Source organism: Schistocerca serialis, chromosome 11 (genome assembly GCF_023864345.2).
Source record: "Schistocerca serialis cubense isolate TAMUIC-IGC-003099 chromosome 11, iqSchSeri2.2, whole genome shotgun sequence".
NCBI lineage: Eukaryota > Metazoa > Arthropoda > Insecta > Orthoptera > Acrididae > Schistocerca > Schistocerca serialis.
Genome location: NC_064648.1, coordinates 115,651,941 through 115,670,037, shown reverse-complemented (window position 1 = coordinate 115,670,037; position 18,097 = coordinate 115,651,941). Strand labels below are relative to the sequence as shown.

Sequence of the window (18,097 nt, the reverse complement as noted above, 5' to 3'; positions counted from 1 at the left end):
CTGTGGCCCCTTGGTTCTTGTAAGACATCTGTGTTCTAAAAGGAGGTCTTATGGCCAGCAGTTCAGAGTAACGCTCCTTCAGTCCGCGCTTTCTGCAGGTATAATCTGCCTCAGTACTCTTTAAGGAACTTATGTCCAGGTCCTTGCATTTTATTATTCTATTATTTATTACAATACCTTGTAATGAGTACATTAAAGGTTATATATGTCTAGTTAATAGTTCTGCTCGCCTACTGGAATAATTCTAGCAGTGTAGTGTTCAGTAGATGTTAAGGGTTGTGTTACAAAGTTTACCATCATCTTATATCATCCGTTTGGTGACCAGTTGCTTCTTTCTTCAATTAACCTTTCCTATTCAACTCAATTAACCTTTGCTATTTCCAATTTTTTCTTATATATATATTATTGCCATTCTTGGCGTGTAAGGCCTTCAGCTGTGATTGTGGTCACTTGCCTACTAATTTGGTATTTGTATTTACGCAGTAAGTACCGTCTGCTATGTGATCATTCCATTTCATGTCGCTACAAAGTGTTACACCCACGTGTTTGTATGACTTGACCGATTCCAACAGTGACTCACTGATATTGTACTCATAGGAAACTAACTTTCTCGTTTTGTGAACTGCTATCCTTATTTACTGCCATTCCCAGCGTCTGATGCCTTCTGCTGTGTTTCTGGTGACTTGCCTTTAATATTTGAATAATTAATCTGTAGGTTGCAGCGAGTTTTAAGCAATTCTTAATTTATTGCCGTTCCTGGCGTGCAAGGCCTTCTGCCTACATCACAGTGGCTTGCTTTTAAAACATTATCTGCTGTATTTGTGTTTTATGGTGATTTGCTAAATTTTAACTCGCTGAAAACACTATTATCTACACAGTTGTTTATTCCTTCATTTATAACATGTGGTATTTTTATTTATTGTTGATTCTGGAATTATTGGTTTAAAATAAATAATGCGTAACTGTAAAAGGCAACCAATAGTAACTGATTACCGCCCCATCCACAATCGTAACCAAATCCTAGCTTCCCTTGACTACCAGGTTTCACCAGTATTCTACCAATAAACTGAAGTCTACCACCTGCTTTACCCTCGACTGAGCCTATGTGATCATTCCATTTCATGTCGCTACAAAGTGTTACACCCACGTGTTTGTATGACTTGGCCGATTCCAACAGTGACTCACTGATATTGTAGTCATAGGAAACTAACTTTCTCGTTTTGTGAACTGCAGAAGTTTACATTTGCATCAAGTTGCCAGTCTTTGAACTGCGTTGAAATCTTATCAAGATCTGCCTGAATATCTATGTAACTTCTTTCAGACGGTACTTAATTGTCGATAAGTGCATCGTCCACAAAAAGCCTGAAGTTACTATGAATGTTGTCTGCAAAGTCATTAATATACAACATGAACAGCAAGGCCCCAACACACTCCCCTGTGGCAGACCTGAAGTTACTTCTACATCTGACGATGACCATCAATCCAAGATAACATGCAGCATGCCCCTGCCAAAAAGTCCTCAATCCAGTCACAAATTTAACTTGATAACGATGATCGCGCTTTTGACAATAAGCATCAGTGTGGTACTGAGTAAAATGCTTTTAGGAAACAAAGTAATGATGCATCTACCTGACTCATTTGTAGCAAAGCTTTCAGTATGTCATGTGAGAAAAGAGCGACTTCTGTTTCGCATGATCGATGTTTTCGAAAGTCAATGTGGTTGGCTCTGTTCTCTGCCTAAAGCCCGGTCCACACGCAACGATCTGTCTGCGCAGACATCGGCGCAGATGTCTGTACATGCAAAAGATCACTGCAAATGTGGTGTGTTCACACGAAACAAATCCCGATCTACTACTCGCCCACCATCTGTCGGTGTAGAAAAGAAATATCAGCGACTACGCTCCCCGTAAACGTCAAAAATTTAATTCAGTTATTTTGAAATATAGAAATGGAGGAAGTTCTGTCGTGGTCTGTGTTCGCAACTTGTGTTGCAAAAAACATTCGGACCAACCGCAGGAAACAGAGAAAGCGGTCAAAATGGTGTAGACAGTGGATGCTAAAGCGAAAGCAGTTTTCTCACGTAAATTTACTGCGAGAGTTGCAGGGCGAACCTAACCACTGGCGAAATTATTTGCGGATGGATGTCGAAACTTATAATTATATCTTAAAGCTTGTAACCCCTCATATTATGAGCAAAAATACTTGTATGAGAAGGGCAATATCTCCTCATGAACGGCTGGCGGTAACATTAAGGTTCCTAGCAACAGGAAGGAGCTACAAGAATTTGGAATTTTCAACTGCAATATCGAAACAAGCGTTGAGTGAAATAATACCCAACACATGTGAAGCTATTTACGCTGTCCTGAAGGATGAGTTCTTTTTATAACAGCAGTTAATTTTCTATTATGTTTGCACACAAATATATTCTTTTGAATAAACTTTTGATAAACGTATGTGAAATATATTGTTTTACATTACCTCGTGTTCCATTTCCTCGCACATTGACACTCCAATTTCATCTTCAATTGTACTCCTTCTTGGTCTTGGCGTTTCTTGTTCACTAAGAAAGCCAAGCAGATCAAAATACCATAACGTTGGCTGGTATACTTGATCTACTCCTACACCAGATCTTCTAGATTTCTGAACTTTGGATAACTCTTTTCGGTAAACAGTTTGCAACGAATTTTTTTTTTATTACTGTTTCTCTGTTTGCCGAGGCGTCAACTGCCCGCAATTTTTCAATTAGAGCATTGTATGCTGCTGTCTTTTTGTCTCGATCACTATATTCTTTACTTTTATTCTTCCACAAACTTTTTTTTTTTTTCTTTATTGTGATTTTAACACCTTATACAAAGGCGGGCTGGCAGCAGCACAATACGCCGCTCTTCAGCCTTGAGTGTTACAACAAGTAGTACATAAAGGTGGCATAGAGTAGACAGTAAAACGGTGGGCAAAAAAATGTAGACACTAAAAATCGAAAAAACATGGAGCCGTTCACGCTGGACGAGAAACATCACTAACACTGGGCGACACGATGCACAGAACATGGATGATGGCGACGGCACGTGAACGGTGGGGGCGTGACGGCGAACAACACTACACACAAACGAAGGCACACACACGAAACACTGACGGCGATGGTCTCCGGCGCGCGAATGTTCACTGAGCGTGTACGAGTCCGGGGACCTGCCAAGAGAGGAGGTGGAGGAGGAGGAATGGGAAGGGGAATGGGAGAGGGGGGAGCAGAGATGCCATGGGCAAAGGAGAGAGGGGGAGGGAGGAAGGGGGAGGGGAAGCCCGGCGGAGAGGGGAGGAGGGAGGGGGGAAAGGAAAGAGGAGGGAAGGGAAGGGAGGGAGGGAGGGTGCCTAAAGGAGAGGACACAGGAGGTGGGGCGGAGGATCAAAGTTGATAAGAGGGGTAGATGGAGGGGACGAGGACATCATCAGGGAGGGGGAGCTGGCGGAAGCCACCTTGGGAGAGGGTAAGGAGGGTGGAGAGATGGAGACCGGGTGGGACGTGGGAATACAGGCGTGGCAGCGGGCGGGGGTGGGAGAGGATCGAGGACACGAGCGGGTGAGGAGGATCAAGTTTACGGGAGGTGTACAGGATCCGTATCCTTTCAAGGAAAAGGAGGAGGTGGGGGAAGGGGATGAGATCATACAGGATCCGCGTGGGGGAGGGGAGACGGATGCGATAGGCAAGGCGGAGGGCATGGCGTTCAAGGATTTGGAGGGATTTATAAAAGGTAGGGGGGGCGGAGATCCAGGCTGGATGGGCGTAACAAAGGATAGGGCGGATGAGGGATTTATAGGTGTGGAGGATTGTGGAGGGGTCCAGACCCCACGTGCGGCCGGAAAGGAGCTTGAGGAGACGGAGTCGGGAACGTGCCTTGGCTTGGATCGTCTGGAGATGGGGAGTCCAGGAGAGGCGACGGTCGAGGGTGACGCCAAGGTACTTAAGGGTGGGAGTGAGGGCGATAGGACGGCCATAGACGGTGAGATAGAAATCAAGGAAGCGGAAGGAAGGGGTGGTTTTGCCTACAATGATCGCCTGGGTTTTGGAGGGATTGACCTTGAGCAACCACTGGTTGCACCAAGCGGTGAACCGGTCAAGATGGGATTGGAGAAGGCGTTGGGAGCGTTGCAGGGTGGGGGCAAGGGCGAGGAAGGCGGTGTCATCGGCAAACTGGAGGAGGTGGACGGGGGGCGACGGCGGTGGCATGTCCGCCGTGTACAAAAGGTACAGAAGGGGGGAGAGGACGGAGCCTTGGGGCACACCGGCGAAGGGGAAAAAGGTGTAGGAATCTGTGTGATGGATGGTGACATAGGAAGGACGGCGGGAGAGAAAGGAACCGATCAGACGGACATAGTTAATGGGAAGGGCAAAGGTTTGGAGCTTGAAGAGGAGACCGGAATGCCAGACGCGGTCATAAGCGCGTTCGAGGTCAAGGGAGAGGAAGATTGCGGAGCGACGGGAATTAAGCTGTTCGGAAAGGAGATGAGTGAGGTGAAGGAGAAGATCGTCGGAAGAGAAGAATGGCCGAAAGCCACACTGGGTGACGGGAAGGAGGCGGTGCTGGCGGAGATGCTGGTGGATGCGGCGGGTGAGGATAGATTCCAGGATCTTGCTGAAGACCGAGGTAAGGCTGATGGGACGGTAGGAGGAGACAGCGGTTTGCCAGGTTTAAGGAACATGAGGATACGGGAGGTTTTCCACAGGTCGGGGTAGTAACCGGTGAACAGGACTACATTGTAGAGCCTGGCCAGGGTGGAGAGGAAAGAGCTTCACGAAGGTGACGGTAGGTGGCACGATCGTGACCAGGAGCGGTGTTGCGTTTTGTGCGGAGTGTATCAATGAGATCCTGTGTAGTGATAGGGCCATTGAGTTCCGTGTGTGTAATGTTGTCCAAGTACTGGAAACCAGGAGCGAGGGGAGGGACAGAGGGGTCAGTTCGATCGCGGATATCCGGGAAGAGGGAGTAATCGAACTGGGGATCGTCGGGGATGGAGAAGACATCGGAGAGGTAGGAGGCAAAGTGATTGGCCGTACTAAGGGTGTCAGGGAAGGGGTGATCATCGTGGAGAAGAGGATAGTAGGGGGAGGGTTTAGTTCCGGTAAGGCGACGGAAGGCCGACCAGAACTTGGACGAGTTGATTGGTAGGGTGGCATTTAAACAGGTGCATGTCTGTCGCCAGTCCCGGCGTTTCTTAGCCGCGAGCAAATTACGAACGTGTCGCTGGAGTTGCCGCTGGCGTCGTAGTGTGTCCGGGTCACGCGCGCGGAGGAAGGCACGGTAGAGACGATGGGATTCACGGAGGAGGAGAACGGCCTGTGGGGGTAAGGTAGGACTGTGGGGGTGGATGGCGACAGTAGGAACGTGGGCCTCCACGGCCTCAGACAAGGTCTGCTGGAGAAAGGAGGCGGCATGGGTGACATCGTCAGGGTGGTAGTAGGTGAGAGGGTGGCTATCGACCTGGGTTCCACTTTTTTTTTTTTTTTTACTTTATTGTTATTTTAAAACCTGTACAACAGCAGGCTGTCAGCAGCACACTACGCTGCTCTTCAGCCATAGAAGACACAAGCAGCAAAGACAGTGAGAAGACACAGAAGTCACAGAGCGGTTGGCAATAAAACAGGAGACACATAGAGACAATCACGGAGCCGTTCACACTCGTCGATAATCCACACTGCTAGCTGATGAGACGACGCACAACCACTGAAGATGATGATGGCACTGGTGAACGATGGAGGGGACGGTGAACACTAAACACTAAACACTTAACACACAAAACACTGATGGCGGCGACCTCCGGCGCGCGAATGTCCACGTAACGTGTGCGAGTCCGGGGACCTGCCAAGAGGGGTAGGAGGGGGAGGTGGGGGTGAGGGGAGAAAAAGGATGCCAATGGCTGAGGAGTCGGGGGCAGGAGGAGAGGAACAGGGGAGGGGAGGCCCGGGGGAGGAGGGGGGGAAAAGGAGGAGGGAGGGAAAAGGGAGAGGAGGGAGGGAGGGTGCCCGGAGGAATAAGTACAGGAGGAGGGCGGGAGGATCAAAGTTGGTAGGAGGGGTAGATGGAAGGGAGGAGGGCATCATCAGGGAGGGGGAGCTGGCGGAAGCCACCTTGGGAGAGGGTAAGGGTGGAGAGATGGAGACCGGGTGGGACGTGCGAATACAGGCGCAGCAGCGGGCGGGGGTGGGAGAGGATCGGGGAGACGAGCGGGTGAGGAGGATCGAGTTTGCGGGAGGTGTACAGGATCCGTATCCTCTCAAGGAAAAGGAGGAGGTGGGGGAAGGGGATGAGATCGTAGAGGATCCACGTGGGGGAGGGGAGACGGATGCGATAGGCGAGGCGGAGAGCATGGCGTTCAAGGATTTGGAGGGATTTATAAAAGGTAGGGGGAGCGGAGATCCATGCTGGATGGGCATAACAAAGGATGGGGCGGATGAGGGATTTATAGGTGTGGAGGATGGTGGAGGGGTTCAGACCCCATGTACGGCCAGAAAGGAGTTTGAGGAGACGGAGTCGGGAACGTGCCTTGGCTTGGATTGTCTGGAGATGGGGAGTCCAGGAGAGGCGACGGTCGAGGGTGACGCCAAGGTACTTAAGGGTGGGAGTGAGGGCGATGGGACGGCCATAGACGGTGAGATAGAAATCAAGGAGGAGGAAGGAAGGGGTGGTTTTGCCTACAATGATCGCCTGGGTTTTGGAAGGATTGACCTTGAGCAACCACTGGTTGCACCAAGCGGTGAACCGGTCAAGATGGGATTGGAGAAGGCGTTGGGAGCGCTGTAGGGTGGGGGCAAGGGCAAGGAAGGCGGTGTCATCGGCAAACTGAAGAAGGTGGACGGGGGGTGACGGCGGCGGCATGTCCGCCGTGTACAACAGGTACAGAAGGGGGGAGGGGACGGAGCCTTGGGGCACACCGGCGGAGGGGAAAAAGGTGTAGGAATCGGTGTTATGGATGGTGACATAGGAAGGACGGCGGGAGAGAAAGGAGCCGATCAGACGGACGTAGTTGATGGGAAGGGCGAAGGTTTGGAGCTTGAAGAGGAGACCGGAATGCCATATGCGGTCATATGCACGTTCGACGTCCAGGGAGAGGAAGATTGCGGAGCGACGGGAATTAAGCTGTTCGGAAAGGAGATGAGTGAGGTGAAGGAGAAAGTCGTCGGAAGGGTTCCACAAACATCGGTGGTTTTTATATATTTAAATGAATTCATTTAAAACTCTCGAGAACACTGAAGAGTATCAGATGTGATGTGCGCAGACAGATCGTTTCGTGTGGACGGGCCTGAACAGGCTTCCGCGAAACACTCGCACTAGGGAAGGGAAACCACACACACGGTCCATCGCTTCTCTCCAGACTCGTCTGTGACGCGCGCTGCGCAGTGTGGGGGCCAGTCTGCTCTAGAGCTCCCGCCTTCCATCTGTCGGTGGCAGTCTGTACTACACGAGTCCGGCTTCTCTCCACAGTAGGCAGCTGCTGCTCTCTAGCGTCACCTATCCATACTACGTGCAGCTGGCTGGATACATGATGCCCGCCATTACACCTAATGCCCACCTGTTTTACTTGACTGGATTTCCAAAGCTGACCGCCGGCGACGAAAGAAAAGCGTACTGTCATTTCAATACTGGAGCGAGGGAAGGCGAAAGTGTGATAGGAATTTCATACAAAAAACTAAACTATCATGCAACGAACAAATAGATAAAAGTTACAGGTTGGGCAGAGAAGTAAAATAAACACGAAAATAAAAGCAAGGTGGGTGCTTTACTGTAAACTTGATATAGGCTTAAAACTAAGTTTCAGACGTCTTCGAAAGTCGAAGTTTGGAAATACTACCAGATTTGACTTTTAGCTTGAGGAGTTGCTTGTTGGGATTACTGGGAGAGACGGGAATATATAGAAATGCGTCAGGCACCAGTCCGCGCCTTCTCCAATCCCATCTTGACCGATTCACCGCTTGGTGTAACCAGTGGTTGCTGAAGGTCAATCCTTCGAAAACCCAGGCGATCATTGTAGGCAAAACCACCCCTTCCTTCCGCCTCCTTGATTTCTATCTCACCGTCTATGGCCGTCCCATCGCCCTCACTCCCACCCTTAAGTACCTTGGCGTCACCCTCGACCGTCGCCTCTCCTGGACTCCCCATCTCCATACCATCCAACCCAAGGCACGTTCTCGACTCCGTCTCCTCAAGCTCATTTCCGGCCGTACGTGGGGTCTGGACCCTTACACAATCCTCCACACCTATAAATTCCTCATCCGCCCTATCCTTTGTTATGCCCATCCAGCCTGGATCTCCGCCCCCCCTACCTTTTATAAATCCCTCCAAATCCTTGAACGCCATGCTCTCCGCCTCGCCTATCGCATCCGTCTCCCCTCCCCCACGCGGATCCTGCAGGATCTCATCCCCTTCCCCCACCTCCTCCTTTTCCTTGAAAGGATACGGATCCTGTACACCTCCCGTAAACTCGATCCTCCTCACCCGCTCGTCTCCCCAATCCTCTCCCTTCCCCGCCCGCTGCCGCGCCTGTATTCCCACGTCCCGCCCGATCTCCATCTCTCCACACTCCTTACTCTCTCCCAAGGTGGCTTCCGCCAGCTCCCCCTCCCTGATGATGTCCTCCTCCCCTCCATCTACCCCTCCTATCAACTTTGACCCTGCCCCACCACCCACTTCCGGTGTCCTTTCCTTTAGGCACCCTCCCTCCCTCCCTTCTCTTCCCTTCCCTCCCCTTCTCTTTCCTTTTCCCCCGACCCCTCCCTCCACCACTCTTCCCCACCGGGCTTCCCCTCCCCCCTTACTCCCCTGCCCGTGGCATCTCCGCTCTCTCCTCTCCCTCTCCCACTCCCCTTACTCCTCCTCCTCTCTTGGCAGGTCCCCGGACTCGCACGCGCATGGTGAACATTCGCGCGCCGGGCCGTCAGTGTCTAGTGTGTGTGCTTCGTTTTATGTTTCGTGCAGTTACAACTCCACTGTTCACATGTGCCGTCGCAGCTCTCCGTGTTTTGTGCGCCGTGTCAACAAGTGTTAGTGTTTTTTCGTCCAACGTGAACGGCTTCTTGTTTTTTTGTAACTACTTTCTTTGCCCGCCATTTTTTGTATTTTCTGTGTCACCTATCTCATATTATTGTACCCCATACGGCTGAAGAGAGGCGTATTAAGCTGCTGCCAGCCCGCCTTGTATGAGGTGCTGAAAAAAAAAAAAAAAAAAAAGCACCAGTCCGCACTAGTAGACGTAACCACGGCTATAATGAGGTAGTGTTGAAGGTGGGAAACATACGTAGCCAGTCGCATGGGTGCTAAACAGACGAAGATACTCTCTCGCTAAAATGAATGTATTATAAAGGAAAACAGTGCATGGACACAGAATTTCTATTTACTCTCAAGGGACGAATTACATATCCGACCCTTCCAAAAATTAAATAGACGGGAAAATAAACTGGTCAATAACAACCAATGAAGTTGCAATATTTAACCTATAAAAAATACCTTACCAAGAAATTTTGTGGGTATGAAATATATTCTTCACAGACAAACCAAAGACGTGGGTGGTTATTGCTATTTTATTAGCAGTATAGAAATAAATACTTGATGCAACTACGGAATTGTTTGTTACTCTCGATATTTTCATGCTGAACACGTAACGTAAAATGAGCAGCGCTTGAATGCTGTGGTGGGTAGAAAATCGCGTATCTGTTAGAAATCACAGTGACTGAGAAGTCACAGATATCACAGTAGCAACTTTACAGAATCTAACTGCGATTTCAGTCACAGTTAGCAGTCGCAAATAGTATTTCACATTCAAAGACGTGAGCCATCTATTGGTCGAATTTAGCACTGCTTTCTGCGATTTCCGTGACAACTCGCAACTGAGTCGCAAGTAGCAACTAAAAAGCGCGGATAACAGCGGCATCTGTTGGCCAAAGTTCGTACTACGTCCATCTCTGCGGTACGCTATGGAGTCTAACTGCGATTTCCGTGACAAGTCGCAACTAAGAGTCGCAAGTAGCAACCAGAAAGCGCGGTTAACAGTGCCATCTGTGGGTCAAAGTTCGTACTACGCCCATCTCTGCGGTACGCTATGGAGTCTAACTCCGATTTCCGTGACAAGTCGCAACTAAGAGTCGCAAGTAGCAACTAAAAAGCGCAGTTAGCACTGCCATCTGTTGAGCAAAGTTCATACTACGCTATTCGCTACCGAGTCAAACTGCGATTTCTGTGACAAATCGCAACTAAGAGTCGCAAGTAGCAACTAAAAAGCGCAGTTAACATACTTTTCCTAGTGTCATCTGTTGACCGACGTACGTACTTCGTAATGAGAGACTTGTGCCTCACGAGATCGATGTGCTGTGTGTGCATATGAAGGGCTTATTTCAGTAGTGGTAGAAGTCCATTTTTGTTAATTTTGAGATATAGAGTCGTAAAGTTAAATGAGCGCTGAAAAATCTGCAGTTGAGATACCAGAAATATTCAAGCATATGGCTTCTTGCTAGAGATGAACCTTTATTTATGTTTGTTTGGATCACTAATTTCAGAAGCATTATAGACAGAAAAGTGTAGGTAATGGACTTGTACCACTATTGAAATAAGCCCTTCATATTATATGACGACATGCACATTCAGCATCAGTTATGGTTGGTAAAATACTGCTGTGACTCTGAATGTATTATATTAATAAGAAGCAACATTGCCTTTTTCTCCTGAAAATATCAAGTAACGTAACAAATGTATTTGATTCTGCTTCCAATATGACAGTTTTGGTTAATACTCCACATGCCTACAGGACTTTGCAATGTTAACACAGCAGAACTCAGACATCTGTATAAGTGTAGAGAAATGAAAACAGTCATATGAATGCCTCACTTTTGTTCCGACACAGTTCAAGACTCGGGAGAAAAGTTTTACACCTGGTGTTCTACATGGCAACTTCACACACAAGAACTTTTTGCCGACACTACTACCACCTACATAAGTAAGCTTTTACTGTGTCGCTTTCAAGTAATGTACTTAAGCTATTCCTGATTTAACTGGAAGATCTGTACTTCCCCACTTTCATAACAACAGCCTCAAAATGCATATTGTAGACTTCGGGATATGTTACAGGTCAGTGTCACACCAAGATTGTGGAGAAAGGTGGGGGGGGGGGGGGGGGCGGCATGTCACTCTCCAACAAGTGTTTACCAATAAATAAGTGGCGGAAAATTACGGGTATAGGACGGCTTAACATGTGGAAAATGAGATTTTTATTATTCACTCAATGTATTTAACATTTACTATTCCTTTAAAATCGCACAACAACTTCAATAAAACAGTCACACACTTATTTCATAATTATTTCACTTTTAAACTGCAAATCCTCTAAGAGCTGTCTTGAATCTTCACGAGTCTCTCTCAACAGCCTTGATGTGGATAGGTATGTACAGCAACCAGTAATCAGTCAGAACTGCGTCTGCAAAAACACAAGGATTATTAAACAATTTTTGCTGTCACTAATTACTAGCTATATAACTGACAGAGATGATTGCTAATATTTGCTATATCACATTCGCAAGAACGATCTCACTGAAGTAATTAAGTCCATCAAAACGCTTAGAAACTAACCTGTCGTCTGGCGAAAACGGTCTAAAGACTGGCAATTTCTTCAGATCTGTTGACAATGATATTTTGAATTATCTCTTCACTGAGTGACTGAAATGTACTTCAGGTACCTATGAACATAACAATATGTTAGAATTCATTTTCTAAACACGAACTATTACGGTACTGTGCGGCTACTTACATATTAATTACACTATTAATATTTTCACAGTTGTTTCTTTAATACAAAATTAAAGCCAACGGAAGAATAAACGTAAAACATACTTACCAATGACAGGTTTGTTGAGATGCAATTTTCTGTGTGGACAGATGTAACTTTTTCATACGGTGGTACGTCGCAGAAGTAGCTGAAGTCGCAAAAGTCGCAGAAATCGCGGAAGTAGCAGTGGCGGAGGGATACGCGACTTAGGTTCCTTAACTGCGACTCTTAACTGCGACAAATCACAGTTAAGAATAACAGATACTGAAAAGTAGCATTCACAGAAATCACTGATATCGGAAAATCGCAGTTTAGCCCATCACTATGTCGGACACTCAACGATCTCTTGCCGGCACGCGCTACAGCCATCTATCGGTAGGTCCGGTAGTTGAGCATCCCTCATTTCGCTAGCTTTAGACGCCTGTTCATTTCTGGTTGGACTCACGTGAGACGTAGCTCGTAGCCGATTTCAGTTGTTACCGTCGACCATGTGCAGCATGTTTTTTCTGGGGACGAGGTGATGCAAAGTAAGATTATTTGTTAATTAGTTGTAAAAAGTGTATGTTAATTATGGGTGAGAATATAGAAACTCTATTATATATTTGTTATTTTCAGACTACGATCTAGGTCGGAAAGATTTCGTGTATATGAAGGAAATGGATGAAATCTTCGAAAAAAAGACCAACATTTACCCGGAGATTTTGCTTGATGGTGCAAGTAAGTTACATTCGATACTTCGTACAGTCATCACGTGAATTTCTTCAAGAGACTTGGTTTATAACGATTTTTGATGTACATTAACGCAGTGCTTTATTTTCTTTAGACGTTGTGGCGGAGGCAGCGACCACCAACCAACCAAGCGACCAGGCTGCTCCAGGTCCATCGGGATACTCGACGAGGGTTAGTTTTTCCTAATTCTCACTCTGACTCTGGAAAGTTTAATTCTTTGAGCGAAATATGCCTACTGCTTGCTGAGACTGCATTTTATGACTTTCATAACAAAGCTACTAAAGTATCTTGAAGTGCTTTGCATGGAGTATTTTCCAAGCAAATGATATCTGATAGTTTTATTCGTACTGTACTAGCTGTTAATTACTAAATGCTAAGAGTCCACGTGGGTGTGAGCATTGCAGTTTCATAGATTTTTGTTGTATATGACCTTCCTATTTTTTGTATCCTTCAATTTATGGTTTATGTGCGTAATTAATTTTTCAATTCATCCTCCAAGGTAACTGGAGGTATCAATTTTGTTTTACAAATATCTGTAAATATAAAATGGTTTGATTCATATTTGCAACATCGCGGTCCGAAGTTATGCAGTTTGTCAGGTCTCTCAGTGAATATTGTGGGAGTATACTGGATGTTTGTGTGAACGTTTTTCGTTTTCAATGCATTCGTTGTTAATTTCATTCAAATTTCTTTATATGTTAGTAATCTTCCAAGCAAATATGACCACAGTTTGATTTGTACATTATTAATGGCAATAATTTAATTGGTTAGAGGCACTGTAGTTTTCATTCCTTAATATGCGTGTTACCCTCTTTAAGTATTGCAGACATCTCTAATCTACCCCTATTCCTTCTGGAGGTATTTACATTAAACTGGTTTATTAGTTATACGAAAATTTTTTTCAGTAACAAAATTTGTGCCTAAAAGCATTGCTATTTGACTGTGTTCATTCTCTCTATCCAAGCAAATCTGATGTTACTCTGTATTTTTTAGTGTCTTCTTTCCTGTACTAAATTATTTTCATTGCTGGGTAAGTGCTAACATTACTATGATGTAATACTTCTCTATGCCATACTTATGCATGAGCATTTTAGCAATTTTGGTGCATGAGCATTTTAGCAATTTTGGTGCATGTTAATGTTTAAGGACTCTGCAAGTACATCCACCCCTCCTCACAAGAAGCTTAAACTGAAGAGTCGCACAGTAAGAGATTTCCAAGAAGAGAGGAGCAATTATTTACAGGAGAGGCTTGAGATGGAGCGGGAAAGACAGAAAAAGAGAGACGAGAGGGAGAAAGAGAGGCTCCAGTTGAAACGGGAAAGCTTGGAACTGAAATGTGAATGGATGGAAGTTAATCGTTCTTTGCTGAATGCAACGTTGGAGCATAATATGCTCCTCAGGAAGTATTTTGAGGCTCGGATGAGTTCTCTTACATAATTTCATTTTTAAATCTTTTCTTTATATTGTGCCCTTTCAATTTTTATAATTTATGTATCACAAATATTGCTAATTATATCTTGAACTCTCTGCTAGATACCTAAACTTTAAATAGTGGTTTGTTAGTGATAAGTGTTGGAATTTGATAGGTATTTACCACTTGCTCTATTGCTGATAAAATGCATGGCAGAGGGTGTGTGCCATTTATTAGATTTTCCCATTATGTTCATGTAGAAGTGCCTCTGTGTGAGCTGTATTTGGTCTAATCTAGTCTCGATCCCTACAGGAGTTATGTGTAGAAGACTAGTACAGTCATTTAAAGCTGTTTCTTAAATCTTTGTGAGTAGGCTTTCTTGGGACACTGTGACTGTTAGTCTACCAGTTCATTTAAAGCATCTGTGACACTTTCATGAATCCACCATGTGACCATTTGTTCAGTCTGTATATTCAATATACCTCTTTGTTTGGTTATGAGTCTCTCACACTTATGCAATAGTCTAGGGATGGTGGCAAAAGTGATTTATAAGCAATCTTCTTTGTAGACTGATTGCATTTCCCTTGTATTCTACAAATAAACCAAAATCTGATTTTTTTTAAATGTCTGTTCCCAAATAGATACTTCGGTCAGTTCGGGACTGTGTGGCAAGTCATTCTTTCATTGCTCTATTTTTCCTCCAGTATTTTCTCATCATGTCTTCCCTTCAGAACAGCTCACACTGATCAATGCTTCTGCGTTTGGAATCCTAAATCTGAAACCTTACAGGGGGTGGGGGGAGAGCTACTTTCATTTATAATTAACTGCTAAGATATTGCTTGTTCATTTGTTCCCACATATCTGGAGATAAATTTCTTAGGCTGTTTTCATTTGTCCTGTTTAACTCAAAAAAAATTCATTTACTCATTTATTATATTGTCATTTGTTTTAATGCTTTGCATGTTATTGGCCCTAAGAAATTTTAGTCACGCAGTTTCTTCATAGTTTTGTTATATTACAATTAACTGCTAGGCATTAATTTATAGGTCATTCATAGTGAAGCACAGTTGTTTTAACCCTTGTAAAATTAACTTTGCATTCATTCTGTTCTATTTTGTGTATAAATTTGATATTTTTCTAATCAATTTATTGAAATATCTTCAGAGTTAATTGAACTTTCACCTATTTGACCATCATTAAGTTTTCGATGTAAATTAGCTTTTATTTTCAGAGATTGTTCTGTGGGATTCAGTGGTTACTGATCAGAGATTTCTAAATATAGTACAGCAGAATTAGGTGCAAATGCGAGGTAATTTAAAGTTCATTATCTTCCCATCCAGATAATCCATGAGACTGATTTACAGCTCCATGACTAATATGCAAATCCCAAACAAGTGCCTGGCAGCTAGTTCCACTCGAAGCAAGTGGGGAAAAATTAACTTCAGTCAATTTGTGTGTGTTCAGATTTATTGTTTTCATTTCTGTGTTGTTGCACATATTTTCACATTTACAGGAGAATGCTGTCATTTCATGACATCCTCATACCACAAAGTACCTTTAATTGTTGCCACGCAAACTTGCATATGACACACCTCTCTATTTTGTAATACAAAATGAGCTGCCTTTAAACCTTTTTGGGGTCTTCAGTCATAAGAATCCCATACTGTGAAGCAGTTCTGTAGCAGAGGATGGACAAGTGTACTGTAAGCAACCTCTTTTGTGGTGCTGTTAAATCTTCAGTGTCCTGCCAATCGGATACAGTCTCTCGTTTGCCTGCCCAACATTTTCTCTGTGATCATTAGCTACAATGTTAGGAAGAGTGCCTGGGACTCACAGTTTGGTCATCTTTCCATATGTTTATTATTAAGTACCTAGGACATGTCACCCATAAACTAACTTACATGACTAATTACACTGTTATGGATTTAAATTTACTCACACCAAAATTAGTTGATGCAGTAGTTGTTTGAGTTTATTATAAATGATTTTACGAACCACATATGCCATATTGTGTTAATCATTTCTTCAAATTGCATGCTTTGTCCTGTTTCCTTACTAAAGTCCTTATGAGCTCAACATCTTGTCATGCAAATGATAGGGTGTTGGCTCATTGTTTTTACAGGTTGAAGCTGGGGGCATCAGATGTCGCGTCTGTGAAGAGCAACGGAGGAGTAGTGATTATAAACTGTAATTTTGAACTGTGCATTTGGTGATTATAGTGTCAGTGTAATTGTGACTTGTCTTTGTGTTTGTAGTTAAATTGTAATTGGGAACTGTGCATTTGAGTATATTATAAATTTTAATTGTATATTGTAACATCCCACCCTCCTCTGCCATCCTGATCTGGGTCTTCCATGGTTTCCCCAGATAGTGTCAGGCGAATGCCAGGATGGGTCCCTAAGTCCATGGCAGTTGTTCCAATACCCTTTGTATGCTTATTTATAATATTGGAACAATTAAAGTGTTAAAAAAAGAAACTCAGCTTTTTTAATTCCTGTCATTTACCACCACTCAGTGACCTCATTTTATGCTTATAATCAGTATATTTTACAAATCAATGTTAAATGCTTATTTGCATTTGTTTTCCTGGTTTGACAGTCAGTTAAACATTTTCTGAAAAGTAGTGTGCAACTTGTTTGGACCATATAAGGAGTGTAACTGATCAGACTGCAACTTGTACCCAACCAAACTCTAGATACCACACCTGCCAAATGACAAACTTTCGGCACTTGACGACCGAAGTGAAGCTTTATATTTGCTGTAAATTTGTTTTTTGGTTGACAGTTGACTCTTGAGGATTGATACTGCGAAGTAGAAAAGTATTTTGGCCAGATTAAAATTCCAAAGGTCTCAGGTTCAGTCCCCAGTCCATTGTAAACTGTAAGGCCTCTTGTCTGTTCAGATGTTGGAGGAAGGCAATGGCATGTCACAAACATTACCATGCCAAGTGTAGTATAGTTGTATCCAAAACAATATTCAGATTGACAATTGCTGTTCAGCTAAATGAAGATGTTTAGCAAGTGTTCCTGCACATTTTTTGTCTTGTTTCCTAGGTGGGTACTATGTGCACACAATGCCTGGGCATCACTTTTGAATCTAGGGCAGTTCCACGAGTCTGGCTTTATTTTATCACCTTGATGATAAAGATCTTGAACCATTATACAACAATTTTACTCTATTTCATACATAAACATAATTTTTGTAATAGTGTATTACATTGGTCTCATAACACAATAATTCAGCACACCTATTTCCAGAAAAATTGTTATGGAGAGGAATTAATGGGAAACAAAATGATATAGAAGGTACACGCCTTAAATATTTTACTAACTAGATTTTAAAAATGTAATTTTGGGGGATTCTTTTGCAGTAAACTACAAAGGAAGTTGTTAATATGAAGGCTATATTTTAATGGCCTAGGCAATCTATCTCAAATTGCAGCACAGCCAACATATACTGAATTATGTGCAATCTCGTAAGAGTCAAGGAATGTAAGTCTCTGTTATAATTTTGTCATTCTGGTACTCCATTTCCATCATTCTATTAGAAAATATTGTTAAAACATACTTCTTGTAACTGCCATGAGACTTCTATTTATCTCTTGAATCTGTATTCGCATGTCTATTTTCCATAGGAAAGCAACATTTAGGGTTTTCGAGTAATAGGAGACAGCAATAAAAACGTCAGCCTGGGGACCTTAACAATTAAATAGTTGAATAACAGCTATTGAAATGTATTGGCTCAAGAAACATAGTTCTTCATAGTTGTTACTATATGCCTTTCCAACGCTTTAAATAAAATAGTTTTCAAGGGTAACTAGAAGATGAAAATTTAGGTGAGGTAACATTTGTTCAGTTCCAGCACTTCTCAAAACAAGAATGAAGCTTTGAAGTAAATGTATTTTTTAACAGAACTGGTAATCGCATGGTTTGTCATGGAACAGTCCTCTTAACATTTATAAGGCAGGGTAGGTAGTACTGTACCTTGTTGCTGACAAGTGGTTAAAAAAATAGTTTTGCATCAGTCACATATGTTATGTAGCACCATTGAAAGTGAATTGCCTTTGAGAATCCCACACTCACATGAGTGAGCCCAGTTAATGTTTAAGTTGTAGGACAGTTCTTTCTACCAATTTAATATTTGCATGTCGTGTGA

General features: G+C 43.9%; 1 protein-coding gene across 4 annotated transcripts in view; it reads left to right on the top strand.

Moving 5' to 3' along the window:
* LOC126427405 (uncharacterized) overlaps positions 1-16,239 on the top strand; it is a 44,738-nt gene extending 28,499 nt beyond the window's left edge. The window contains exons 1-5 of one of the 4 annotated variants that reach the window (XM_050089778.1): positions 12,158-12,329; positions 12,418-12,519; positions 12,626-12,702; positions 13,525-13,561; positions 13,678-16,239. In XM_050089778.1, the coding sequence (XP_049945735.1) occupies positions 12,323-12,329; positions 12,418-12,519; positions 12,626-12,702; positions 13,525-13,561; positions 13,678-13,718 (264 nt within the window). In that variant the 5' untranslated portion in view covers positions 12,158-12,322 and the 3' untranslated portion in view covers positions 13,719-16,239. Of the gene's footprint in view, positions 1-12,157; positions 12,330-12,417; positions 12,520-12,625; positions 12,703-13,524; positions 13,562-13,677 lie in introns of those variants that run through there. The other 3 variants (XM_050089777.1, XM_050089775.1, XM_050089776.1) reach the window with 3 other exon arrangements.
* Positions 16,240-18,097: the final 1,858 nt, after the last annotated feature.